The 27,634-nt window shown below is 39.5% G+C and overlaps 1 protein-coding gene across 2 annotated transcripts in view; it reads right to left on the bottom strand.

Annotated features, from left to right (window-relative positions):
- The window catches only part of LOC105930928 (contactin-associated protein-like 4), a 146,282-nt gene that overhangs the window by 84,471 nt on the left and 34,177 nt on the right, over nt 1-27,634 (bottom strand). For both annotated transcript variants that reach the window (XM_036138622.1, XM_036138623.1), the window contains exon 2: nt 12,154-12,264. In XM_036138622.1, coding sequence (XP_035994515.1) covers nt 12,154-12,264 — 111 coding nt within the window. The remainder of the gene's footprint in view (nt 1-12,153; nt 12,265-27,634) is intronic.

Raw genomic sequence — 27,634 nt, 5'->3', positions numbered from 1 at the left:
TTATAAATGTATATGCCCCTAATGAAGATGCTCCAGGGTTTATTAAGTCAGTTTTCAATATGATTGCAGAGTACAGCTCCGGTCTGTTGGTTATGGGGGGGGATTTTAATTGTGTAATGTCAAACCTAGATAGGCAACCAGCTTCTCAGACCCCCATATCTAAGATGGGTAAAATGCTTAAAAATATGTCTGTAGAAACTGGATTAGTGGACGTGTGGCGATCCAAATACCCAAAAGACAGAAATTTTACATTTTACTCAAACCGACATGCATCTTACTCGCGAATAGATTACTTTTTTACTTCCAAGGCTGAGCTACACAGAATTGAGGATATAACAATATTGCCCATCACAATCTCTGACCACGCACCTGTTACTCTCCAGTGGAATATAGGATTGACCCCATCGTTTAAGCAATGGAGACTTAATACCTCCCTTCTTAATGACAAGGAATTCATTGATTTTGTTAAATCTGACCTCAAAAATTTTTTGGACATAAACAACACCCCTGACACATCTCCTATTATGTTGTGGGATTGTGCAAAGGCCTATTTAAGAGGTAGTATCATTTCCCACACCACAGCTAAAAAAAGACAAAAAGCAGCCAAACAGAAATATTTAGAAGATAGAATTCGAGATCTGGATCTTCAACATAAAAAGACTAGAGCATCCAAAATTCTGAATGATTTGAATACATCACGTAGAGAGCTCCAAGATTTATTATCAGAAAAGATAGAAGGTAACCTTCGTTTTGCTAAGCAGCAATATTATGAAAATGGAAATAGAGCGAGCAGACTTCTGGCCTTCCGACTTAAAAAACAACAGTCCTCAAATGTTGTTCAAAAGCTGAAATCGGGCAATAAATCAATCCTAAAACCAAAGGATATTTCTGAAACTTTTGCTGAATTTTACAAGGTTTTATACCGAGACACTGACACTTGTAGTGATGAGAATAAAATAGGTGACTACTTACAAAATGTTCAAGTTTCTGAATTATCTGATACTGTAGCTAAACAATTAGATAAGCCAATTCAAGTAGAAGAAATTAAAAATGTTATCTTATCCCTTAAAAATAATAAGAGTCCTGGCCCCGATGGTTTCATAAACGAATTTTACAAATGTTTCATAGACATCGTTGCCCCACTTTTATTGGAAGCATACCACTTTTCTTTAGAAACTAAAACAATGGCGCCATCCTGGTCTGATGCCACAATAGTAGTACTACATAAAGAAGGTAAAGATCCCACTGACTGCGGGTCATATCGGCCATTATCCTTGCTGAATGGGGACGTACGCATTCTAACTGGCATTCTGGCAAGACGATTAAATGTCATAATAAATCAAATTATACATCCAGATCAAACCGGTTTTATTGTCGGGAGGCACTATGGAAATAATCTGCGCCGGTTATTAAATATTATGTCTCACCAAAAAGAAAATAAAGCTATGACAGCTGTAATATCTTTAGATGCCCAAAAGGCTTTTGATCGTGTGTCGTGGAAATACATCATTCAAACATTAAAGAGGTTTAAATTTGGGCCCAAATTCATAGATTGGATACATACATTATATTTATCCCCACAAGCGGCTGTAAGAGTCAATGGTTTCAGGTCGGCTAGTTTTAAGTTGGAACGTGGATGCAGGCAAGGGTGTCCTTTGTCACCTCTTTTGTTTGCAATTAGCATCGAGCCACTAGCCCAGCTTATCAGGGACAATGATGAAATTAAAGGGATTTTGATTGGCACAGAGGAACATAAAATATCTCTTTATGCAGATGATGTACTCCTGTATTTGTCTGATCCTACATCATCAATACCACGTCTGAGGGAAATGATTTCTGTTTATGGACATTTTTCTGGCTATAAAATAAATGTTGATAAGACAGAGGCAATGGATGTCAATGGCAGTATTCCACTGGGGGTTAAACAACAGAGCGGTTTTAGGTGGCCAAAGGAAGGCATTAAATATCTAGGCATCAATATTCCCCTCTCATTAAATGATTTGTATCACGTCAATTACACTAAAACACTGGATATAATTAAAAAAGACTTGGAGCGATGGTCAGCATTGCCTTTGTCCCTCCTCGGTCGCATTGAAACCATCCGCATGAATCTATTACCCAGATTATTGTATCTGTTCCAAATGTTACCAGTTGGCATACCTAAGTCCACGTTCGTTGAATTGGATAAAATTATATCAAAATTCATATGGCAAGGCAAGCGCCCTCGCATAAAATATAAAACACTACAAAGAAGTAAGACAGAAGGGGGCCTCAAGCTTCCGGTTTTAAAATACTATTTCTGGGCAGCTCAGTTAAAGCCTTTAATTTCATGGATCCAACAGGATTCTCGAACAAGATGGCTCAGCATTGAGCAAGCAAAGTGCTCAGTACCATTAAAGGTATTGCCATTTCTAGATATCCCAGTAAAGGAACTGCCATTGTGGACTAAAACCACACTTGACATTTGGAACAAAGTGCGAATTTCTTTCAAGCTACCGAGAGGTTTGTCAATATTAACAAGCATTGGACATATTAAATCTTTCACACCCAATCTCTTGGACAAAAATTTTTCTAAATGGGCTGAACAGGGGCTTACATTTCTGCATCAGTTGATCGACAGAAACAATCTTATGTCGTTTGAAGAGTTATGTAGGAATTTTCATCTCCAAAAAAGTGATTTCTTTAGATATTTACAGCTGCGCTCTTTTTTGCTCGCACACAAGGACTGGGAAAAAGTACTAAATCCAACACCATTAGAAAACCTTCTAATCCATTACCAGAAAGGGGGAGGAGATAAAAAATGTATAGCAAAGTTATATAGTGCATTACTGTCAATGAACCTTAACGATACCACTTGGACAAAACAAAGATGGGAGGCAGAGACGGCCAAAATAATTTCTGACGAGGCATGGGAGGGAGTCTGGATTGAGGCTCATAGAGTTACAAACTCAAATATGTGGCGGGAATACAAATGGAAAATTATTAGCAGATATTTCAGGACCCCAGATGTGGTTGCCAAGATGGATCCTAAAGTACCAAGCTTGTGTTGGAGAAATTGTGGCTCAGCGGTCCCCAATCATACACACATTTTTTGGTCATGCCCCAAACTTCAAAACTTTTGGGATGAGGTGTACAGAACTATAAACCATATTTTCCCAGGAGTTATACCAAAGGATGTTGCAGTTGCGGTACTTGGTATTATACCAGATGGCTTGCAAGGACGGGCCAAAGCATATCTGTTAAATGTCCTTTTTACAGCTGCCCTGAAATGCATCACAATAAGGTGGATGCAGCTGGAGCCTCCTTCCTATGACTTATGGGTCCAAAAAGTAAGGGAATTGTATAAAATGGAAAAGATAACCTACTCATTAAGACTTCAAAAAAACACTTTTAGCCTGCGCTGGGGACCAGCTGAAGCAATGTTGATGTAAATAAACCCAACAAGTTTGTCTCTTGGCATATGATGTCTAGCTATCCCTCCTAAAGTGTATCCTTATTTTTGGGTTGTATGAAGATGAACCTACAATTGTGACTAAGATGTTTATTTTATGGAAAACTTTATACTGTCAACATTTGTGTCATGTGCCTTTAATGAATGGTTGTATCATTGCTCTGCAAAAATAATAAAAGTTTAAGTTCTAAAAAAAAAAAAAAACGCGCAGGACGCCATTCACTTTTGGCAAGCACACACACACGCCAATCGTTTCCACTGATAAAATGGGACTGTGGATGGGGCGAAAGCTCGTGATTAAAATGTGAAAATGATTGCGGAGAAAAAAGGGAAAATTAAGAAGATTATCCAAAACACGGAAGAGAGAATGGAAATGGAAAAGATGTTTTAGTGACAAGATAAAGAAAGGCTTGAGGAGAAATTAAGCAGGAACATTGAGAACCGGATATGATAATCTCGGTAAATAGATGTTAAAACTAAAGTGGTAACTGATTCATCCTACAGTTTCTGAATATTAAAAACACCAAGTAGACTGCTTGGCAAAGCTCTTAAGCCATTTCTGGGATGAAATTTAAAACAATCACGGGACTCATGCGAGCCATTTAATATTCACCAAAAATGTAGCCTTCAATAGGAATGCCGCCCTCCAGCTGCGGCAAATGTGTGACTTATAAATGATTGACTGACTTCCAATCTGTCACATCCTAAACCCTCCCTATTGATTTGAGATCTGGTGACTGTGGAGGCGAAGAGAGAAGGGCAGCAGATTGAGTTGATTTGAGCTTTGTGGCACGTTGCACTATTCTGCTGGAAACAGCCATCAGAAGATGGGTACATTGTGGTCATAAAAGGAGGGGATTGACAAGCAACAATACAGATGTAGGCTTTGGCATTTGAACAATGCTCAGCAGCTACTGAAAAGGCTCAAAGTGTGCAACGATATGTTCATACAAGGCAGGATGAATCGGTTTTCTTGTTTTTTGTCCAATCCTGACCCTACCAAAGGAATCTCCCTGCTGAAAGCTAATATATTTCCAATCTGAATTGCAGTACTGGTGTCCTCTTCTTATCTGACAGGAGGGGAACCTTGTGTGGTGTTCTGCTGCCGTAGCCCATCTGCTTTAAGTAGCTACAAATTCAATCAGAAATGGTATTCCGCACACCTTGGTTGCAACAAATTGCTAATGAAAACTACTTCCACCTTTCTATCAACCCATTCTCCTCTGACCTGACGTCCAACTAGTTATCTGTATCCATGCAACAGCTGCTTACTGGATATTTTCTGGGTTTTTTGTTTTTTTTCCGGGGGCCATTCTCTGTTAACTTACCAGATGGTTGTGTGTGAAAATCCCAGTAGCTCAGCAGTTTTCCCACATTCAAAGTCCCTTAAATCTCCTTTCTTCCCCATTCTGAAGGATCAGATTGGGTAGGAAATTCTAGTGTAACAGCTCTTTGTTCTGGGTGATTGTTCAGCGTACAACAAGAAGCCAGATTTGTCTCTCTGACTGCAGAAACATTCGTAAGATTTAGGGTTTTGTTTTTATTTTACACAAGCTAATGAACTAAAGAATATTTTACCCTCCACTTATTTCAAACAAAATGAGTCCTACTGCAATGCTTAAAACTTGGTTATCTTGACTAATTTGCCATATTTCCTCATAGTTTTAACATCTATAATAAAATACACCAAGAGGAAAAAAAACTTTTTAGCATACTCTTCCATCCCCATTTTCCTCCAGCGAGCCTTTGATGGGAGTTTGAAGCCACATGACTTCAAAGATTATATTCTACAATGGTAATTCAATTATTTCTAAATCAGGAGATTTTGACTCCTTCAATAATTTTAATGTGTCACCCTATAATTATGTTCGAACAGCATTAGCATTAGCAGCAGCAGCGGCAATGGGAGTTGAGACAGAGGCTTTTATTTATTCATTGATTTCCTCAGCAAACAGATGGGATCCTTTGGGCTTAGCACCAATAAATCAGATGGGAAGGAACTGTGACACTGCTGACCGGCCAACACCAACAGATCTGAAATGATGTTTTGAAATGACACGTTCAGCCAGTTTTTGAGTCTATTACAGGCAATGCAATGATCAGTTGTTATACTACGACTTTATGTAATATCTTGTCCAAATAATTACTGGTTAGCGATCTAATCTACAATTATAGTTACAATCAAAACCCCAGCTATATTGTGTTGAAATCTAGACGAAGATGATCATTTTATTATTTTTATATGTTTACAGTTTAACCCATGTGAATGTTCCATGAAGACAGGATATGTTCTTGTGTGGGTTTAGTGCCTCCGTGGCGTGTGGCCCAGTTGCTCTGGGGTGAATTGGTCTGGAAATTTCAAGGGAACTGTTCACACTGGCTTTAAGCCATTGCTGTGACCTGATTAATGCATACCCAGGGCAGGCAGCATTTCAAGTAAGTTTTTATAACACTCTTGGAGGAACCGCTGATATCTCCAACCCGTCCCACCACTGCTCTGGCTGCAACCTGTGGATCACGGCATATAACAGTGATCAACAATTGAAGATTTCTACACCAATAAACCAAACCCCCTTACACAAAACTGTGCAGTAGAGCTCCCAGGCGGGAAGCAACACCCACACCTTGAAACTAAGTATGTGTGCTTGTTTCTAAGACACTGAGGGAAGATTAAAGAGTTTCAGGCTGCCGTTCAAATGCAAAATGAATTTTCTCTTGCTGTCAGTGAGAAGATCTGGTGCATTTAGCAGATGTATCTGGTTCTAATTAGCGGCAGGAGAGGAAAAAAAGAGTAACCAGTGTTGATTTTGGATTTTGTGTGCAGGATTTTGTCCAACTACACTTGCTTAAATATGTGCTGCACCAGATTAAAGCACTTTGAAATATGCAACGCTCAGTCATGCACTAAATCTATACAGAAAACCAGCTCATCTGTACATTTCCACAATGGTGGTAACTGATGGTGGAGGGGAGGAAACTCGCTCAGATTGTTCAGAAACATCCTAATGAAGATTGTGTTGGAAGCATTATGGTTGGATGGCTAAGACAGCAGCAAAGGAAAACCCATTTTCTGACAAACAGAAGCATAGCAGATAAATGTTTTGACACTGACATGATTTTCAAATTTCTTTTGATCAAGCGTTATTCAAACAGTTGTGGAGGTGATCGAGACATTAACACAGTTTCACTCCAGTGTGAAGGAAGCCTTAAGCAGCTAAATATTTCCCTTTGTTCACCAACAGCTATTCAATCTGAAAAACTCACACGGAAAGAAGAGACAATTAGAAGAATTTATTGACACGATATTTTAAGACTTTGGCGCTGAGACCTCGGCAGGAAACATTCACGCTGAATTATACTTCAATATGCATAAGCAGGTGTATGAGAATAGGAATGATCCCCCAGGCCTGAAACTGGTGGTGGAGTGGAGATAGAAGAAGTTTTGTTCAGTCCATGTGATGATCTGTTTGAGCTAGATGTCCAATTTTATAAACACGGGTTTGCATGATTGTCCATGATGAGCAAGCTTGAAGCGACTATGGAGAGGAAAAACTCCCCTTTGGGAAGAAACCTCTGGCAGAACCAGGCTCAACATGGCGGTCTTCTGCCGGACCGATTGAGATGTGACAGCGAATCTTGTAGAGTCCAGGAGGAATTACACTCTAATAGGAACAAGGTTGTAGGGGCACATAGGAAAGCCAGATGGAGCTGCTATGATGGTGGAGAAGGGGATGGAGGTGGGTTGAATCCAGTCATCAGAGTCCAGATCAGACATCGCACAGCGACTGCTTGCTTGCTGGGTAGAAGTTGAGCTGGATTTGAAGTTCTTTTAAGACGAATCCAGGACACCGATTGGCTTCGAGGAGGAGCAGTTCAAAGCTGATTGGCTTGCGTCGGAGGCGAATGAGTCTCTGATTGATGGAGGTAAGCAATGAGTTTCTGAATTTCCGCATTTAGCTTCATTTGTTATAGACATTTACTGTATATGATCATTATTTACAGCAATTTTACCATGGAATGGTTGGCTGTGGCCCTAATCCAAAAAGTAGCAAAAACACTCTACGTCTGTGTTAATCAACATGAGTGCTGCTATTAGCAATGTGCCTCTACAATGTGTATTGTTTTGCATTTCATTTGTGCCCATTTTTCTGTCATGTAATCTCTCCTTGCTGTGATAAAAAAAAAATTACATAGCATTTTGGTAAAAAAAATATAAATTTAAATTTTGTAGTGGAAGCTTTATGTATGAAAATTGACAAAGCTAACTTTCCAATGAGCAGCTAAGTTACTGTACATTTAAAATATATCACTGTATCGTGCACTGTAAATTCAATGCAACAGGAGGCTTACCCTAAGAAAAGGTGCATAAGAAATAATTTTTGGTCAAATGTTCTTGCACTTTATCCAACTGCAGATCTGAAAAGGAGATCAGTGAAATCCCTCCAATGCAGATGGGAAACTGAAATGTTTGCAGCAGTACAACAGATAGTATGGAAGAGTATTTTTCATGTTCAACAACATTAAAGAGAAATAGAGCACAATATTTAATTACCTTGTATCAGCATGATTTTCTTTTTAAATACAATACACTAAAATAATGATGTATGAAAATATACTCAAAGTAATCAGTTGTGCGTATGTGTGTCGACCAAATGTGTTTTAAAAATGTTTACTACTTGAACAGCTTTTCAGATCCTGGTTGTTCACATGTGAACAAAGATAGCAGATGGGCTGCTGCTAAATTTCTTCATGCTCAGCTTCCTTTGCCTTCCCAGGTGGTGGGAATCAGTCAGAACCAGATTAAACCTCCCTCACCCTACCGGCTGATTCTGGGCTTTGATGTCCTGATAAAGCAGAGATCCCAAAATCTCAATTTTTGTCAAAGCCTCACATCAGCTTTCTGCACGGGACTTCCAGCTGGTGGAACAATCAGCATTCACTCTCACGTTCCTGATACGAGCCGCCGGTGCAAAAAAAGAAAGAAGAAAAAACACTGTTTACAGCAGAAAATAAAGACAAAGCAAGCTTTATCTTGTTTTGTCTTGCCTCTCAAAATACATCCTCACCCTCTATTTATTTCAACACCTCATTGCTGCTCTGTTTATCTGAAAGGATCTAGAAAAATAGACATTTATATTTTGGCTTTTGAGCTGTAGGGTTTAAAGACTTCTTCAGGTATTGCAACATTCAAGAAGCTTTATTTGTCACCACGTGTTACCATTCAGGACATACTTAAAGTACACACAACAAGCAACAGGTAATAAAAAGTGAGTACAGTTTCTTTTCACATTAGAGTCTAAAAAAGATTAAGAAAAGTTTGTGTCAGAGTCCGAGGGCTCTGATATCAGTCCCATAATGCGTGATATGAGCCCTGTTACATAGATTAACTGTCCTTCATGAATCTCATGTAATGAGGTAATAAGATACTTCTGTGATTTTGAGGCTTCATTTACAGAAATGTGCAATTTGATATTCCTGAGAGAGGAGTGTGCCAATAGGCACAGTACAATGATTGTAACATATGATGGACTTTAATATATTTAACATTAGATAGAGTGTAGCGTATGTGACATATGATAAACAGTAAATGAATTTTACTTGTATACTGTAGTGCTTTAACTAGTCTGACAACCCTAGTTGTCAACCTGCCAACCCTATGTGTGTGAATGAGGCATTTACTCATTCACACACATATTCACACCCTGACGGTGGTGAGCTATGTTAGTAGCCACAGCTGCCCTGGGGCAGACTGACAGAGGCAAGGCTGTCATACATCGGGGCCACCGGGCCTTCTGAAAACCAACTCCTGGGCTCTATAGAGAAAAATGGAACAGATCTGTCAAAATGCCATGGACAGGGCTATGATGGGGCTGTGAATATGGGTGGAGCGTATTCCGGTGTAAGGGCAAGATTAACAGGGAAGGAGCCCCTTGCCCATTATGTTCATTGTGCTGCCCATAACCTCAACCTTGCTCTCAACAAGTGTGTAAAAAATGTCCCTGGAGTGAACACTAGAGAACCTGTACAACTTTTTTGGCCACTGTGTCAAATGATGAGCACTCCTCAGTGAGTTAATGACACCAGAGAGCAGAGCTGTCCCATTAAAATGCCTCTGTCCCACTCGCTGCTCATCTTGAAATCATGTGTTTTTTTGCGTTAAGGCACAGATATTTCAATTCAATACAATTAAATTTCATTTATATAGCGCCAATTCATGAAACATGTCATCTCAAGGCACTTTACTAAGTCAAATTCAATCATATTATACAGATTGGTCAAAAATGTCCTATATAAAGGTAACCAGTTGATTGCTTCAAAGTCCCGACAAGCAGCATTCACTCCTCCTGAAAGAGCGTAGAGCCACAGGAAGAGTCATCTGCATTGTACATGGCTTTGCTGCAATCCCTCATACTGAGCAAGCATGAAGCGACAGTGGAAAGAAAAACTCCCCATTAACGGGACGGAAAAACCTCCAGCAGAACTGGGCTCAGTATGAGTGGTCATCTGCCTCGACCGACTGGGGATTACAGAAGACAGAGCAGAGACACAACAAGACAGACAAAAAGCACAGAAGCACACATAGATTCAGTAATCTGTTCTACATTAGATGGTAATGGTAATATGAAGACATTATATAATCACTCATCAAAATATCCCTGACCAGTGACTAAACAGAGGAGCGTAGTGAAGCAAGTGCGCTCCAGAATTCCATAAGCAAAGTTTCTTTCATGTTTTTGGTCAACATACAAACCTAGATCCTTGAATGTATTAACACTGCCTCACAGTTACTGCAAGTTAAGGACGCAGATATTCTGAAAGCATCTACTCTTCTGCAAAACGCCGTCAGTTTTTTGATGGAGTTTAGGGAGCAATTTTATGAAACCAAGTCTGCCACTCTTGCTCCAGCTAAAAACGTCAAAATGCAGTTTGATGCAACCAAGGCCAGAAAAGTTAAGCGTCGCTTTGATGAACTTTCTGAAGACAGCCGCCTGACTGACGCAGAGAGCAACTTTTGGGTGAACGTTTTCAAAGCCTGTCTTGATACTGTCATCCAGCCACCGTCCCCAAAGATTCACCAGCTTATATGGAACTGTAAATATGTTTAATGCAATTCAACCCAACAAGCTGCTGAAAGCAGGAGTTGAGAAGTTACACCAAGCTGCCCGGAGGCTTAGTGAATACTGCAGTTGGCTTCCCTGGCTAGCTGCATTGTTTTAGAACCTCTTTCAGGGACCAGATAAAAAATGAATAAATCAAAGGTCTGTTGCAGATCTGCTCCTTGTCAACCACCCAGCCATAACTTCTACATTCAGCAAGGTTTGCGCTGCCCTCCTTTTACTTTTGACTCTTCCCGTGCAACCGCTGAGCGCTCATTCGACAACTTAAAACTAATTAAAAACCACTTGAGGAGCACAGTGGGGCATGCTGTCCATAGAGAATGAGAGAGCAAAGAAAATTGACATACAGAGCATCGTGGAAGAGTTTGTGGAGAGGTGAGTAGACCTATGGCAGTACTTCATATTGAAATTGAAATTGAAAAACAAACAAACAACTCAAACAAATCATCAAGAGCTGGTTCTAGAGGTGATTGTGTGGTTCCTTTTAGAAAGAGTGCCTTTAGTCAAGCCACTTATTCTGTTTGTGAGTCTCACACCTGGGATTGAATACCAAAGTCAATACATGAACTCCAGACTCTGTCCTCTTTTACTGTTGGGGTACCATCCATAATTTTTCCTGAATTACTATATGATTACGATCATTGGTATTTAATTAATGTAATATGTTTTTAGTATTGTGTGACTTCAATCAGTCCTTTGATATCTAATTTTAGCTTCTTAACATGTGTGAAATATGCATGGTCCCCTGACCCCCTTGGCCTGTATGCTTTATGATTTTCTATACTTTTCATTGTTCTTGCTTTCCCTTTCATTTGTTATCCTATAATTTTCAAAGAAATGTTATCTATGTAATTTCTGCCTGTTTATACAGCTCACAGCCATGATGGCTTACTGTTCAAATAGTTTTTAGTGTTTTATTGATTTAATTATTTTCTGTTGTTGACTGAACCAGACGAAGGGACTGCAGATGGAAATTAGCCATAGGCCATAATCTGGCATATTTACATGAACTTTAATATGCATTGTCCCCTTTTAAATAAATAAACTCAAATTGTGTGTGTGAACATGTGGGCCGCTGTGCCAGGTATACGAAACTTTATAGCTACGATACAGGCTTGAAAAAGTTAACGTGGGTGTCAAAATAATGCGGTCGCTATCCGTGGTGCTGAACTGCTTTGAATTTGTGTTTATTATTAGTGACTATGTAGCTTTCTGTCGTTTTGTTTTTTATTCATGTCCGTTTGATGGACCTCAAATGACATAGTCCCTCTCCATGGTGCTGAAGCTTGAAGCCCCACCGTTGCAGGCATGTGTATGTTGTAAAATTATGCTATCATGAGCTTTATTGTTTGGGTATAAAGGGCCTGGTCATTTGCCCCGCCTCTGGACCGGCTCTGATTTGTAGCGCTGGTGCTGGAACCCATTTTCAAGTAGTGCCGTTGTCAGAGAAAAAAAAAATTGCCATTGTCGTGTAAACGGACAACACAAATGCAGCCAAACGTTTTAGTTTTCATCAGAAAATGTTGTAAATGGGGCCTAAAAGAGAGCAGAGATCGGGTACTTTGTATGTGAGCTTTTCCTCACCTTCTCTCCGGTTGAGTTTGGCGAATCCCGGTGCGTGACTGCTGGACAGCTGGGAGGAGCTTCTGAAGGATGAAGGCAGCAGGTTGGACACCAAAGGGCTGTCGCACGCCTCTACAAAACAATAAATAAATAGGTTAAAGTTTCTAACTTTTGGTTTAAAAAGTAGCTCAACAGGTAAACTAAAAGTTTGCTTCTACACTATTTTTATATGCATATTGCATTTTTTTTTACACATTTACTTTGACTTGAACACTTAGAATCTGACCAAAATAATTATAATTAGGTTTTAATTTTGTATTCTTTGTCACGTATGAGGATCCAATCTTCCACGACAAGTCATGATTGTGTTGAGTACATTTTTGGTACCTAATAAAATCTCAAATCCCTGTGATTCAGAAATATGACCACCAAGGCAATCACCTCTTTAAGCTGCCTACAGGTGTGATTATGTGTGAACATTGTTGTTTATCTCTGGGTTGGCCCTGCAGTGGTCTGGCACCTTGTCCTTTGTTGACCCTGTTTCTTGCCTCCTGGCTGCTGGATTGGATTCCATACAAGCTTACTGAAAATTCTCACTAGCAGCTCCATTTATATCCAGTTGACTTCTCACAACATAACAAAAGCAAAAGCCAAAGCTGCCTCCATCTAACACCTCCAAGTTAATAGATGTTACTCCACCACAGAGACAAGAGCCAATTACTATGATTCATGCAGCAGTCAGATGCAGGCCTACAACTCTGACAACAAGGCTTTGGCTTCGATTTCTCTGTCATCCTCGGTGAGCACATCATCCCTAAACAGCACAGGTCTTTATTCTAGTCCTCATATCCAGAAATGCTTGATCAATGTAATAATGAAGAAACACAGATATTCACTTTATTTTATGGTTTGATTTTTCAAATTCTGTAATTGTAACTCTAACTCCATGATTCAACCTCCTGCCTTTTTGTACTTCTCAGTTCTTTTGTAAGTCAGTCGATGATGATCTCAGGATCATCAAAGTTTGAGCTTTTTCCCTGAGTTTCTGCTGCTTGTATCTGGAGCTTAAAGATGAGCCTTGGATTATACTTTTTTTCTATTTTAACATTCTTGGTATATAAAAAAAAATGTGAAATAGACTTTCTTTGCCTTACACAGCATTCATCGTTAGACCTTTTGAGAATAATGCAAGTTATGATTATCAGTGGTAAAACAGAATTAACTTTCCTCTAAATTTAAAACTGTTCGGGAAAAACATACGATGTACAAAAAGGCACAGCATGCCTGTGAATAAATGTTTGTGCTTCGCTGAACTCTTAAAAAACTTAACGCTCCAAAGTTAGTTACATCGTAACACATAGGTTGTCTCTGTTGAAAATACAAAAAGATAAAAAAAAAAAAAAACAATTAAATAAAGTAATATTTGGGTATAGTTTCACAAGTGAGTCCAACAATAAAAAAAATTAAAAAATACTTCAGCTTAAGTTCTTTTAATTTCTTTTCTTGTTGTAGCTAGAAATAAATAAGAGCCTGGATGTAGTGTGATTTAATTAATGCTTTTCAACCACCAGTGTCCCAAAAATAGAAGATTTTAAGAATGTTTGCTTTACAATTTTAACTAATCAACTTGCTTAATTATGAGAACTATCAACTTCAATATAAACTGAACTATACAGCCTACTGCATCCAAGCGGTTCTTTGCGATTGCGACGTTGTAGACAGCTACTGTGATGGTGATAGGATCCAAAACATTGTGTTGCTCAAATCATAAACCGTGTCAGAAAAGGTGCTTACATGTTTTTGTGACCACTCCATTTTATCCAGTTTGACTCACAGCTTTGTTCTGGTGCATTTATCTTGAACACAGTGGGCAAAATTCAGTAGAAGTTGTTAAAAGCCAGAGCAGCGTAAGACGCTAAATAACTGAATAAATGCATATTACGGCCAAATGTTACCCCCTCTCCTGTGAATGTTCAACTCCAGTTTCACATTTCCCGATCAGATCTAAGGAATCTAAACTGATTTCTTAAATTAAATGATTGCCTAAACTTTAAAATACCTAATTTTCTTAGATTATGCAAAAAATCATAAGTAGTGTTTACTTCTCATTAACACATTTTTGCAAGAAAGTTTGTCCTCTTAGAGTTTTTTTTACTCAGTGTTGAGTAATTTTCCTAACACTTTTACCAAGAAAATTTTTTTTTCTCATTTGGTTAAATTCTCTCTTGTAATCTTTAACTATCTAAAACTCTGAATTTAAACATAAAGCCCATAAAATTAAACTCTTCCCACCTTCCCACTGTAAAATACACCCAGTCAAGCCGGAACGGTTCAATCGCTCATGCATATTTAAATCCACAGAGTTCCTAGATGTCTTTTTTTTTTATCCCTGCAGGATTTGCCCTGACACACACTTGTTACCGTGGGTGGCGTGGAGCTCAGAGTGTAAAAAGCAGGTGAATTACAGGAGTCTGAAGAGGTGAAATAAGAGGAATGGCTCTCCAGCGTGGAGTGCTATAATCCCCAAGGAGATAATGTGCAATGAGTGCACAACCTCGCCGAGGTAGTGTTCAAAGAGAGGGCAGTTAAAAACACACTGTGGGTTTTCTTCATCTGAGAGTTGGCATTTAAGAGCCGACTTCCCTGATGGAGTAAGCGGTGAAGAAATCATAACATTCCTCTGGAGGGTTTCAGTGACTGTCTGCCGTAACTGTCAACCTGGTACTTTCTATTCTTATTCATTTAATGTTCACCAGCTCTCCATAAACAAAACTAGAACAAACAACTGCTTATAAAGTCATCACTCTGTGTGCAATGAATCTATATGATAGATGAGTTTCACACCAGATCAATGTGTTATTTGGCTTCAACTGAGAACTGAGACATTAGAAACTGTGCTGAGTTGAGATCGGTGCATTTAAGAGTTGGGGGACTTTAGAAAAAAAAAAAGGTGATGTGGGAAGTTGAACTTTACTGAACTAAAAATTTGGATTCATCCACTGACACTCTACTAAATGAGAAACAAACAAACACCTGCTTTGTTTGTTTGTTTTACCAAAAGTGAGACAAGTGGCTTTTTAAAACTGAACTCTAATGTAAAGAATAAGGCGCTATTGTTGTCAGACACAGAGCGATGGGACAGTGCTGTCCATCTTCATAGAATATCCTCCAACCACATAAATGTTTGATAACTTCTACTACCAGAGGAGGATTTAGGGATCTCACTTGAAAGAAACCATCCCACCCAAAGTTTCCTATTATTCAAAAGCAAAGAAAGTGTGATTGTGAAGCAGGGAAATTTTTAAAAGATTGTACCAGAAACTCTGGAGCACAGTAGCCTTGACACTGTCAAGCTTGATTCATCACCTCTGACACGACAGGCACGCTAGAACTAGGTTCGGAAATACTGCTCTTTCACGTGCCCTTTTCCACTTTGATGCTGTTTCACTGATTTAAACAAAGTGCCCACGGAGTCCGCGATGGAGCCTGAGACCCTGAATACCAATGAGCTCAATCCATCACCCCAGAAACAGCAATGAAGTGAAGGTTTTTGCTCTTCAGAGCTATGTAAACCCCCGCCACAAACCCAGAGTTGAGCACTCTGCTGTTCGAGATGAGCCGACTCACTTAGCCATTCAGGGCATGCAGTAGAGAGCCAGATAATGAGGCTCCAGCGGTGCTTGTTTTTGCAGCTCAAAACTAACAGTCAACCTCCAGTACAAAACGTCAAAGTTCATTTTACTAAAGTGTACTGCTCTACGTAAAGTTTGGCCCGAAGGGGTCCAACCTCAGTGAACAGCACACTTTTAAACCTCAGGTAAAAACGGAGTTAAATCCCATCGCGGGTTTGTGCAGGTAGAAGGAAAGCACAGACACGTTACAACCAGGGCAAATTTAAAACTTTCAGGGTCCTTTTCCCATTTATTTTTTTATAAGTCTTCTTCTGCACAGCGGAACACATTACTGTAAACTGGAGCCTTTTTTTCCCCCATCTATTGTACACATTAATGTCTTAAAAAAGTTTAGCCCAAACAGCCAAAGCAAATTGATGCGAAGTCCATTCATCCATCCCTTGCCTTACGCCGTCTCAACATCGGCTTCCCCCTTTCCCCTCTGGTCTCAGTCTGCTATGGGGGTCTCCTTCCAGCAGGGTGTCCCATTAAGACATCCAGAGGGAGAAACCCAGGAACAATCACAAACCACTTTTACTGACTTTCTTCAGAGAAGATTGGCAGCTCTACTCTAACTACTTGGTGAGGGACCCGAGGCCGAGCCCGGCCATCCTCAGGAGGAACCTCATATCAGACAGTTACATTAGCAATCTGATTCGAGAGCTTTGCTCTGTGGCTCTGCTCTCTATTTAACATGACAGCGTGGCAGTACACCCTCATCACTGCAGCGCTCGTGAACAGAACGCCAAAATCCGTGAATAATTCTGCTTGGCTTTTGATTGACGTCCAGGCTATGAAACACATAATCCACCTTTTACTTGTTGAGAGCCACAACCTAAGAGTTGATTATCATCCTGGCTGCTTCACATCTGCAAGTGAATTTCTCTTGCACACACAGAAGTTTATGGCTTGAAGATGCCAACAGAACACAGACATTTCCAAACAAGATATCTTCCTCCCCACAACTATGGCTTTAGATCCCGTCACTGAACACCACAGACAAGGTCGGCAACGAGGGCAGAGGCTAAGCCACTGGGAGCCAACTAGAGTTTGTGCCGAGAACGTGGACACAGCTCTCCCTTTGGGTTAATAAGGACCTGAAAGCCTTTGCAAGCATCCCCGGCACAAGGTACTCCAGCAGCACCTTCCTAAAACTACTTCTGGGAGATGCTCCGAACTCTTAAATGTGGACGGGACAACCAGAGACACCCTCAGCAATTCCCCAAGGGTAATGATCTGATTCATTGTTTCATGGTCCAAACAAAACTCATGCGGCTCCTCCTGAGTCTGAGGTTTAGACTTTGATGGCCAATTTCCAAACTGCAATTCCTTCATCAGCTAATTATCCCAGCATTACAGTAAATTGCCTTTTTTTCTCTCTTCTGTTTTCTCATTACTATAATAACAGCTGGAATTCCTTAAGTTTAGATTAATAATGTCAAGGAACCTTTAAAGCGACGTCATTGTTACTCTTTTTATTTTAGAAAGCCATTCAATTCATCTATCGTTTTAATATGCACACCTACTTTTTCAGTTAATTGCCACTTTGTTAAAGGATAAAGAACTGAGCTTACACTTAACCAAACAACATACAATGTTTCCCTTCTGATGGACTTGCCAGCTTGAAGGATACGACAGTCCACCATTTCTTGTTCGTTTGCTTTACACAGTGTTAGATTTATATTCAGGCCTTGACAGATAGAGAAAGCTGATTAAAACTGCTGAATTATTCAACAGGAGTCGATGTCTGTTCCAAGCTGCCTGTGGCCCGACTTGTTAATTGATTAATTGAAATTCAGAGGAGTGTAGTGAGCTAACTAATACCCTGAAGGTAAGGACATGGCAGGAGCGCCCCTATCATAGCTGAATTAGCATAGCTTTGACATGTAATTAATAGAACAAGATGAGAGAATCTGATCAGACTTCAGACCAACTGCACCACCTACAGTGCTGCATAACTGAAGCTGCAAATACCTGGGTTATTTCAGTCAGTTTACTCAGTAGAGAGGGTTGTGAAGGTGTCTAATTCAAAATCAAAAAGCGCGTGAAGACGAGAGGAATTTTTAAAAAACTTGATTCGTATGGACCGAAATTAGGAAAGATTTATGTAAAAGTCCCCCGGTTTTAAAAGTACGAAGAAATCATGGTTCAGTGGGTTATTTTCACTTCATAAAAGATAAGCAGGTAGAGGCCATACCTTATCTTTATTTATAAAGCGCCAACAGTTGAAACTAAATGGCTAAAAACATAAATTACATAACATTAAAAAGCTAAAATTCAATAAAAAAATTCAATTCAATTTTATTTATATAGCACCATGAAATTCATGAAAATAAAAAGATAATGCATAAAAATAAACAAACAAATTTAATACAATTAATTAAAACAAAAACTTAGTATCCCTAGTGGTAAAAGTAGAAGAATAGTAGTAGGTTTTACAGTGAAGGAGCCTCTCCAACAATAGAAAGGGCCCTGCAATGCCTGGATAAACTATTAAATTAAAAAAATGTAAAGGGTAAAGGATGTTATTTAGGGATTTGTTATTTAAGATTTTGCTCATAGTTGAGAGTGAAACCAGTTATTATTTTTGATATAGACAATCCAGCGTACACATAGTCCCTGAATTCACCCTAAATGTTGAATCATTGCATGCATTAATCAGTACATTCTTCTGGTTTTACTTGATGCAATAAAGGGCATTTTTCCACCTATGAAGAAAGTTTTGTGTCCTCTTTTTGTTTATACAGAGATTTTTAGGCAGACGCCAATTCCCAGTTTTCTTTCAGGTTTGGTTAAGTCTTATTTTTGGTCATTTCTATTTTCTTTCTAATGAAGACTATAACAAACTTTAATTTGTGTAAATGCTTACTTTCACATTTATTAAAAAATGTATTACCTTCTTCAGAAAAAGGCTAATTCTTTGGTCTTTAGCAACTAACAGAGCCAAGTCAAGGCATGAACTTTTAGATTTATGTACTCCTTATCCTGCCTACAGTGGCACAGCGGCTTCCTGCAGGGAAAGCTGCCTTTCAGAAACTGGATTTATTATTATTTTTTTATTAAGAACAGTCCACCCTGATATGAACATGCTGAACAGATGTTTACCTGCATACTGGCACTACATGAAAGGCTGAAATAAGCATATACATTTTCAACAAGAACCCAGCTATGCAGGAAAAGCGAAGACAGCAGCTTTGTCCTTACCCACGCTGTAGAAACAAAAAACATGTTCTCTCTTGTTCTCTCATTCTTGGCTTCAACGGAGGGAACAAACCAAGGCTGAGAGATAGAGGTTACCCCACAATTCATGCCATGGCTTCAACAGAAAGGCTGTGTGTGTCATTTGTGCAAAAGTATAATGTTTCCTAGCGAAGAAAACGTGTGGTGTTACCGTAATTTTTACTTTAGGTGAGCCCTCTGTTGGTATAAAATGTTTGACATCCATTAAATCTCGAAGCACTTTTATCAAACTCAATGTTGCACACAATAATGATCTGCAACAGTATTTCTTGCTATTTTATGCCTCTTCCAAACCACCATATGTGTGACATATGTTTGACGAGAGATTTTAGGGCCAAACATGTTTCTTGTGGAAAAACCAACTGTAGACAAACAAGCTGTTAATACTTTCTACTTTGGTGAACATTGTGTTATACATCGTGACTATTTTTTATCTTGCTTAAGGAGATTGACCTAAAGGTAGAGAGGACCACAGCAAATCTGTATTAAAGGTTAGGTTTTTTTTATGATCAAACTTACACAAAAGGAGAACAGGAGATCCAAAGCAAGCTGAAGAGTTAACGGGCACCAGGCATGGCAGAAGATGGACGACAAAAGATTTTGATAAGAAGGGAAATAAACTGACTGATTTCTAACTGATTTCTGCTGGAGAGTTGAAGGAATGAGACGAGACAGGTGAGACTAATCAGGGGAATGCAGTCCAGCTGGGTGATAACCTCAATAAACCAGCTGAGGGAAAATTGTTAAATAACACAGAGGAAAATAAAACAACAGGACCGTATTTCAAATCAGGGGTTTCTGAGAAACTCAGGAGAATTGTCTTAAAATACAGCATACTGGAAAATTTCAAGCTTAATAACTCAGATAAAAACCAAAGAGAAAAAAAACCCCAAACCACAGCAGAGGAGCGTTGTGTGTTTGGTCTAATGTAACAAGGACTGCTCAGACTCCTGCATCAAAGAAACTAAACAACAGCTACATAAATGCATGGCACAGCACAGGAGTGCCAGCAGCTCGAGGAAAGATCCAGCAGTACACTTGCACCTCAAGAACAAATGACACTCTTTTGATGACAATGGTGTCCAGATTTTGGACCGAGAGAACAGATGGTTTGAAGGAAGGGTGAAAGAAGCCATCTTGGTCAAAAGAGAAAAGCCGTCACTAAACAGAGGGGAAGGATTGCACTTCCAACTCCCCAGTGTTTACTAGTGATTGGCAAATGAAGCCTCATGAAGCAATGAAGCTTTCCAACACTTTGTTTTGGAAAAAAGGTTCTTTACTCGATGCTTCATTCATCACTCACTAGTGACATTTGCTGGTGAAACTGTAACAGCCTTGTCACTTAGTTGGATCATACTTCCAAAAATTAGTAAATGTATAGTAAAAGTATAGAGAACGGAAAAATGTCATACGACATGGACAAACTGCGGAGGAGCTTCGCGGACTGAACTCCATGAACGCATACAATCAGTGTTTTAACAGCTTTGTAAATGAAGTCCAAACTGTTCATTTGAATATAAAGGTTCTGGTGACGGCCAGAGTAAGTAGTTACAATACCATAAATATCCATCCTAGCTTGCAGATACAGGCTACGTTAGCTAAGATAATTTGACTAGTGCTACAGTAGCTAAATATCAGTGATATTTCTCTCAGTATAGTACACTCATTGTGTATGTATATATAAACCTGGGGCTAGAACCCAGGACATTGTTTTCAGGCGACAGTGTAAACCACTATGCTGTTCTGATGCAAGTAACACATCATCAACACTGATGACTAGTACATTTATGATGACATTCTGAAGCATGCCGTTGCAAATAATGTTCAGAATTACAACATACATTCCGCAGGCAAAGTGAGGTTTAGCATAACATAGCTAAGATAAACACAGCAGAGTCGTGCTAAATCATGAACAGAATAGTTACCGGAATAAAAGTGATCAGATTTTTTATATTTTTGGTGGCTGATCCCTACATTCGATATTCCCAAGCTAGACTTGCAGATGTTCAACACCCAACTCCTCCAATTTTCGCATTTCATATATAACAACCATTGCAAACTTTGTGAAAAAAGTCAAATAGAATAAAATAAACACTCCTCGGAGGTCAAACTTGCTCAGTCGTTTCTAAAGCGATTCTACCTACCAACATGGTGATTAGAAACAAAGTGCCTGGATATGTATACCACTGGTAAGATATTGGCAGTCAATAAAGGCTCAGTAGAATCACCATCTCTTCAACATTGTCTCTTCTTAGCAGTATAACGTTAATACAATTTGGAGATGCTGTAAGTTTGGCACTATTGTGCACAAAAAACGTGCAGATTCTGCATTAATAACAGCTCAATGTTAAGCACCATGAATAGGGACAAGACTGTCTGTGAAAGGATGAATTAACTACGTCCATGGGCTGTGCTAAAACTGATAAGATGGTTTTCACTCATGACTAACATGATACAACATGACCAAATCACTACTGTTACACAATACAATTATGTCAAATTACAAGATAATGCAGTTTTAGTTGGAGATCAAGTACCCCAGAGAAGGTAAAGTGCCATAACAGCTTTTCCCCTTTCATGTCAAAATATCTGTCAGCACCACAGGGTTCAGAAAAAAAAGCACACAAGATGCCTTCTAAAAACCGATCACTCACATTACCCTAATCCACTGCTGGCTATAAAAGCAGAACCCAATCCTCATCCTATCTGAGGATGTCACAGCGAAGAGAGATGTAGGTGGCTGCGTGGGAGACAGCAACGATCAAAACAGCACAAAGGCAACATTTAAAATCTCTTCATCTTCAAACTGCCAGGTCTAACTTGTTTACAAGCCCGCAGAGTGCTGAACGAAGCTGCTGAGCAACGTGACTTTTAACGGGGTTCAGTTCAAACACCACTGCTGAAAGCCAAAACATGGCAGTGAATAATAAAGGGAAAAATAAGCTTGATTTAGAGGGAATGCTGCTGGCAACATCATCTGTACTAATGGCTCCAGCGGGAGATGTGCATAGTAAAATACTACTAATCTGCCGGCAGCAGTAAGTTAATGATATGAATATATTTGCCTCTTAATTGAAAACATCAACACACTTACGTTGAATGAAAAGTCAAGTCGTGTAAGTCAGGCAGAAAGTGTAGAGATATTCAAATCATGCAGGCCTCTCAGACAAATTAATTTATATAAAAACTGAGATGTTAAACTGAAATGGACACCAGAGACTCTCACTGTAAAATAAAAAGCTCCTTTAGATGTATTAAAACTGTTTTTAGTGCACTCCAGTGAGCTGGAACTTTTACTTTGAAGAGAGAGTCTTAGCTAATATGAAAATAGTTAAAGGGTTTAAACCGAGCAAAACTGACTAAAAGACTCTCTGCAGACAACCCAAAGCTGTTGTTTCCCCCCAAAAAGTCAACAAAGCCGAATTAATTTACAACTCTACTAATGCTTCTTCAGTAGTTCCACAGATCTTTTTTACACACAGAAAGGTGGCCTAATTTACCAAGAATAATTTGTTTTGAAACTAAACAATAATAATAATAGGTGACCTTTATCAGAAAACAAAAAAAAAAAAAAACATCTGCAGAGTTAACCCAACCAAGAAAGATAGAGTTGTTTTATTTGGACTCGGCTCTTCGGATTCTTAATCCCAGAATAAATAATATATGTCCCTTTTGCGGAAAAAAATACAGTTTTATCCTCAACAGCAATAATCAGCCTAAATTTAAACAAAAGAAGTGAAACTCCCAGAGCTCCTGTTTTGAAAAGCTAAAAACACAAAAAACATATTTCAGTTCAGCTCAGTTTTATTCATTAAAGCGCCAATTCACAACACGTGTCATCTCAAGGCACTTTACTCAAAAAGTTTCCTCTCTAAAGAAACCCAGCAGGTTGCATCAAGTCTCTCCAAGCAGCATTCATTCCTCCTGAAAGAGCGTAGAGCCACAGTGGACAGTCGTCTGCATTGTTGATGGCTTTGCAGCAATCCCTCATACTGAGCATGCATGACGCGACAGTAGAGAGGAAAACTCCCCTTTAACAGGAAGGAAAACCTCCAGCAGAACCAGAACCAGGCTCAGTGATTAAGGCATGATTCCACCACAGGAACCTTTTCCAGAACTAGGTTAATATTGGGGGCCATTATCACCAAAGTGCATTTGCCAAGGTAACAACAAATTACTTTTTTTTTGACAATATTTTCTTTTAACAGGAACCTTTGTGTCACAAACAGAGTGCTAAGGATTTTAAACTGTTATGTTATTTTTCAACTTTTTAATTCAGTTTCAGTTTTAGAAAGTCTGTAAGTGATATTTTAAATCATCGATGTCTGTTTATTGCTGTGTAAGATGTGTCAACTGCTCGCACAAGATGCAGATTTTTATTAGGGTGTGCAGGTGGCCCTCCGTTATTGGTGGAGCCAGAATGCAGACGAATCTGGATTGGTGGCATGTGTTGGGGTTTAGTCAGGAAAGAACATAAATGTAAGACTGTAAGAAATGTGAGACCCCCTAACCGGCATAGAAGCTTGTCTTATACACCTAAACCCAGCTTCATCTGGACGGGTCCTTCCATCTGTCATTCGTGGCTGCTTGAGGTCTGACGACGATGTATCACCTTCATGTTGTGGCCTGGTCACTCCTAGACCGGCCACAACAGAGGGGAAAGAGGGAAATCCATGTACCGTATTTTTCAAACTATAAGGCACACTTAAAATCTTTACATTATCTCATAAACTGATGGTACGCCTTGTAATCCGATGCGTCTTATATATGATTACCGTTGCACTTACTGACTGATTTTATGTGGTACAATGCACTCAAAAATCTGTTAAAATATATAAGTACGACTTTGGTTAGCAACAAAGCCGCCGGCTCAGTGGAAATTCTGAGCATTACGATTCACTGTGTCAGTGCCTGATAGGACCCCTGAGCTGTCTACAAAACTGCCTGACTGTAACGTCTAAACTAGACACACATTCATGTAAGGCAGCCCGTGCCCTGAGTACGCGCTAGCAACAATAAACCTAGTAAGTTAATTAAATGTGAAAGTTACGTTTATTTTGACCTTATGTTAGAAACAGGGTAGTGTGGTCCAGCTACTCTGTCCTCCTGACAGAGACGGACAGTCTCCCTCTCTGTGTAAGGTGACCAGATTTGATTTCTCTAATGGAAACCAGGGAACATCTCTGATTTTGTTAAGCAGAGAATCTCCGCCTGGGGGTTGGTTTGTTTTGTCTGAACTGCAACGCTAACGGGCGGGGAAGGCAAGTTCGGCAAAGCTTTTCTACGTCGGGACAGCGGCAGGACCGGATAAATACCTCTTGTTGCGCTAAACTTTTTTACTCCATCATAATACACTGAAATCGGGGAAATTTCCGGGGACAGCTTTTGCTGGGGACAGGTCATCCAAATCGGGGACTGTCCCTGGAAATCAGGGACGTCTGGTCACCCTACCAGAGGGCCGGGGTGATATTACGCACTTGGGAAAAATATGTAATGTGCCTTATAATCCGGTGCGCCTTATGCGTGGACATAGACACACATAGACACGTTTATTCACAGTGCGCCCTATGGTCAGAAAAATACGGTAGATGCTTTACTTTTATGTTTTCCATGTTCAGTGGGGGGATTTGGGAATATTTCAGTTTTAGAGATAAACATCCCCCTAATCTTCATTGCACTTCAGTGTGTTGTTTCACCTAGTTTCCAACATGGTAACTGTTTTAGTTTCGGGGTTTCAGCACAGTTTGACATTACTCAATCATAGTTGTAAATAATCTCAGAATCATGATAAAAAAAACATACTAAGTAAAAGAAAGTGAAGTACAGACGCTGCCATCCTCTGTGCCATCTTGGACGTCTTTTCTGAACAAAAACGTGGATACTGGTGGACTAAACCTTTTAATCTCACACTCTTTTTTGCAAGTTTCTTTTCCCACCATTTAAATCTGTAGTTATCAAACTAATGAAGCGGGCCTTTCTATCCTCTTTTCATTTCACCACCTGGCACTTGAGAAGCACCATAGAAACGAGATTTTATGTCTAAATGTCATTATAAATTCAAGAACGGTTAATCCTGTCTTTAAGAATAATGACTGTGTCTTTAAAAGAATTAACAGACTAGAAAATGTCTGTGCCAATAATATTAAGGCAGCTCAAATAAGCTGATCTGCAAAGACTCAAGGGAGTGTTTTTATCTACCGACATTTCCTAAACTTTGCCTAGGTTTGAGTCATAGAGTCAAGGATGAAATAAGAGCAGCTTTTTTATAGGTTGCTGCAGATTAAAATTAAATTAGCAGCACAGGAACAGAAACAACCTCAATGTCAAACATGGTTAGAACCACTTTTGAATCATTCATAGAGGCATTTCATGCACTCTTGCAAAATGAACACTGGACATTAAGACACGCAGCCTTGGTCAGCGGGGAGTGAAATTATGGAGGCAGTCAGGAATTTTGCAGCAGAAAACAGATGGGGGGGGGGGGGGTTGTAGAGGCAAAACTTCTGCATTAAACCATCTTCTCATTACTTAAAATCAAATATTGCTCCCCCCCATTAACCCATCTTCCAACTAACATCCACAGCTTCTCCTCCGTCCTTCCTTCATTTGGCTGCTGCCGTTCAGCTCCTCCGTCTTCTCAGTAACCTCATAGGTGTGAAATGAGGCCCACACAAACAGAGGAGTCAGTGTGGAAATGGATTGGACAAAATAAAATGCCTCTGCTGCAGGCGAGAATCACTCAGCGAATACTACGACAGGTTATGCGTGGACTCTGAACCTTTAAATGTTCCTTTTTTTTTTCTGATGCCACACTTCACTTGCCTCCTACACCCCATACCCTGAGTGCGGTGCAGGGGTTTCTCATGCTGAAATTCAGTCTTACCTCTCCACCTCTAATGGCCACTGACTCAGCTCCGCCGTCCCCTCTAACACAAACTGAGCGACCCTGTTTCTTTTCATCAACACATGCTGCAGTGCATTACAGCAGCAGGCTGAAGAGCTGTGGTCACAGTTCTGACCTCATAAAAAATACACCACTGTGACAGCATTAAGCTGTGACCAGCATCTATTTTGATAATCAGGACACATTAGAGGCTGGACTGTGAAGCGTGAACTAATGCTGCTGCACTCGTGTCGAACACTCGTGTTGGGGTGCTGAAATATTGCTCAGGACATAAATACAATAACGGGCCACCTTTTAGACATTCAAGGTTAAACTTGTTATTCTAATGTGGAAAAGACATATGGAAATGTGACAGTAAAACTCACAAAGCTGTCTTGGTGACATCAGGTGTTTCTTACGGTGGGTTTAAGGAGTAAAGTCAATACTTTCTCATTTTTAGAGGACCGCAGAGGATTGTAAAATGCCTTTCTCTGGATTTAAAGTAACAAGGAGAAGAAAACTAAAACGAAATGCACTCCAACAGGTTCATTACAACTGTGAATTGAAAATAGTTCAAGTGTCTGCAGATGCATGGCAGAAGTTCAGGTGTCCAAGATGCACAGCCAGTGAAGGTGGTTCAACTAGACATTAATTTTAGACAAAGATTTTAATTGACAAATTTAAATCTACTTAAAACAAAGTATGTGTCTTTTATTTGCCATGTTATTTTCATTTCATTTAATTTCACAGTAAGTAGGACCAGAAAACATCCAGCACCTTTTACTCAAAAGATGGCTTGGACAAACCTGTTAACTTCTCCTTGGTTGCATACACCAACTTTTGCTGAGAAAAACATGTCCAAATCAAGAAAATGGAAAAAATTGACCCATATTTTTTTTTTAAAAAAAGAGTATGACTATTTTTATAACATTTATTTATTTGTCTGGTCTACAATAACTTACAAATCCATTTCTGCAAAACAAACACAAAAGTTAATAATTGTCTGTTTTCCTTCTTCATTTCCTTTAAATATTGAGTGTTTAGTTTAATCCTTGACAGGCAAGAAAGCACACTTATTTTGTTTTTTTTATTTTTGAAACGCTAGTTCAATTTTCGTTACAATGTCATTTTCATCTTGGCCTGCATCGCAAAAGGTTAGGAAACCAGTTGTTGAGCTGAACATTTTCAAACCATGGAGAAAGAAAAAAAAGAGGTTTGATGACTTCGAAAACAGTCACCAGAAGATTTATTACAGATCTTCTTAAATTGTAACTCATAACAGCCCCCAGACACATTTTAAAAAAGGTAATCAAAGTGGGCAGTTCCAAGAGGGTGTGGGGATGAGCGTGGCTCAGGTCTACATTCCTATTGAGTGCAATGCTGTTAAATTCAGCTTATTATTCAGATTTATACAGTTTGTTATCTAAGGAAACCCAGTAGATTGCATCCATGTTTGGAGTAGCATATCACCCAAAACATCTCATACCAACTGTCAAGCCACAGAACCTGGTTTCCTTACAGCAGCCTGGATGAAGGATCTGCAGAAGTGCTCCTTTGAGCATCGGGGATGCAGCAGTGTGTCACTGAACGAGCTCTCCAGCCCTGCAACTGCTCCATGCATGGAGTGGGAGACATTGGCCGTCAGTGATGTGACTTTCCTTACAGTCCTTCTGTCCCCACAACCTGCACTGGATCCAGGGACATCCCA

This window comes from Fundulus heteroclitus, chromosome 6, assembly GCF_011125445.2.
Source record: "Fundulus heteroclitus isolate FHET01 chromosome 6, MU-UCD_Fhet_4.1, whole genome shotgun sequence".
Lineage (NCBI taxonomy): Eukaryota > Metazoa > Chordata > Actinopteri > Cyprinodontiformes > Fundulidae > Fundulus > Fundulus heteroclitus.
The sequence above is the reverse complement of the archived record's forward strand: the minus strand, read 5'-3'. Positions and strand labels throughout refer to the sequence as shown.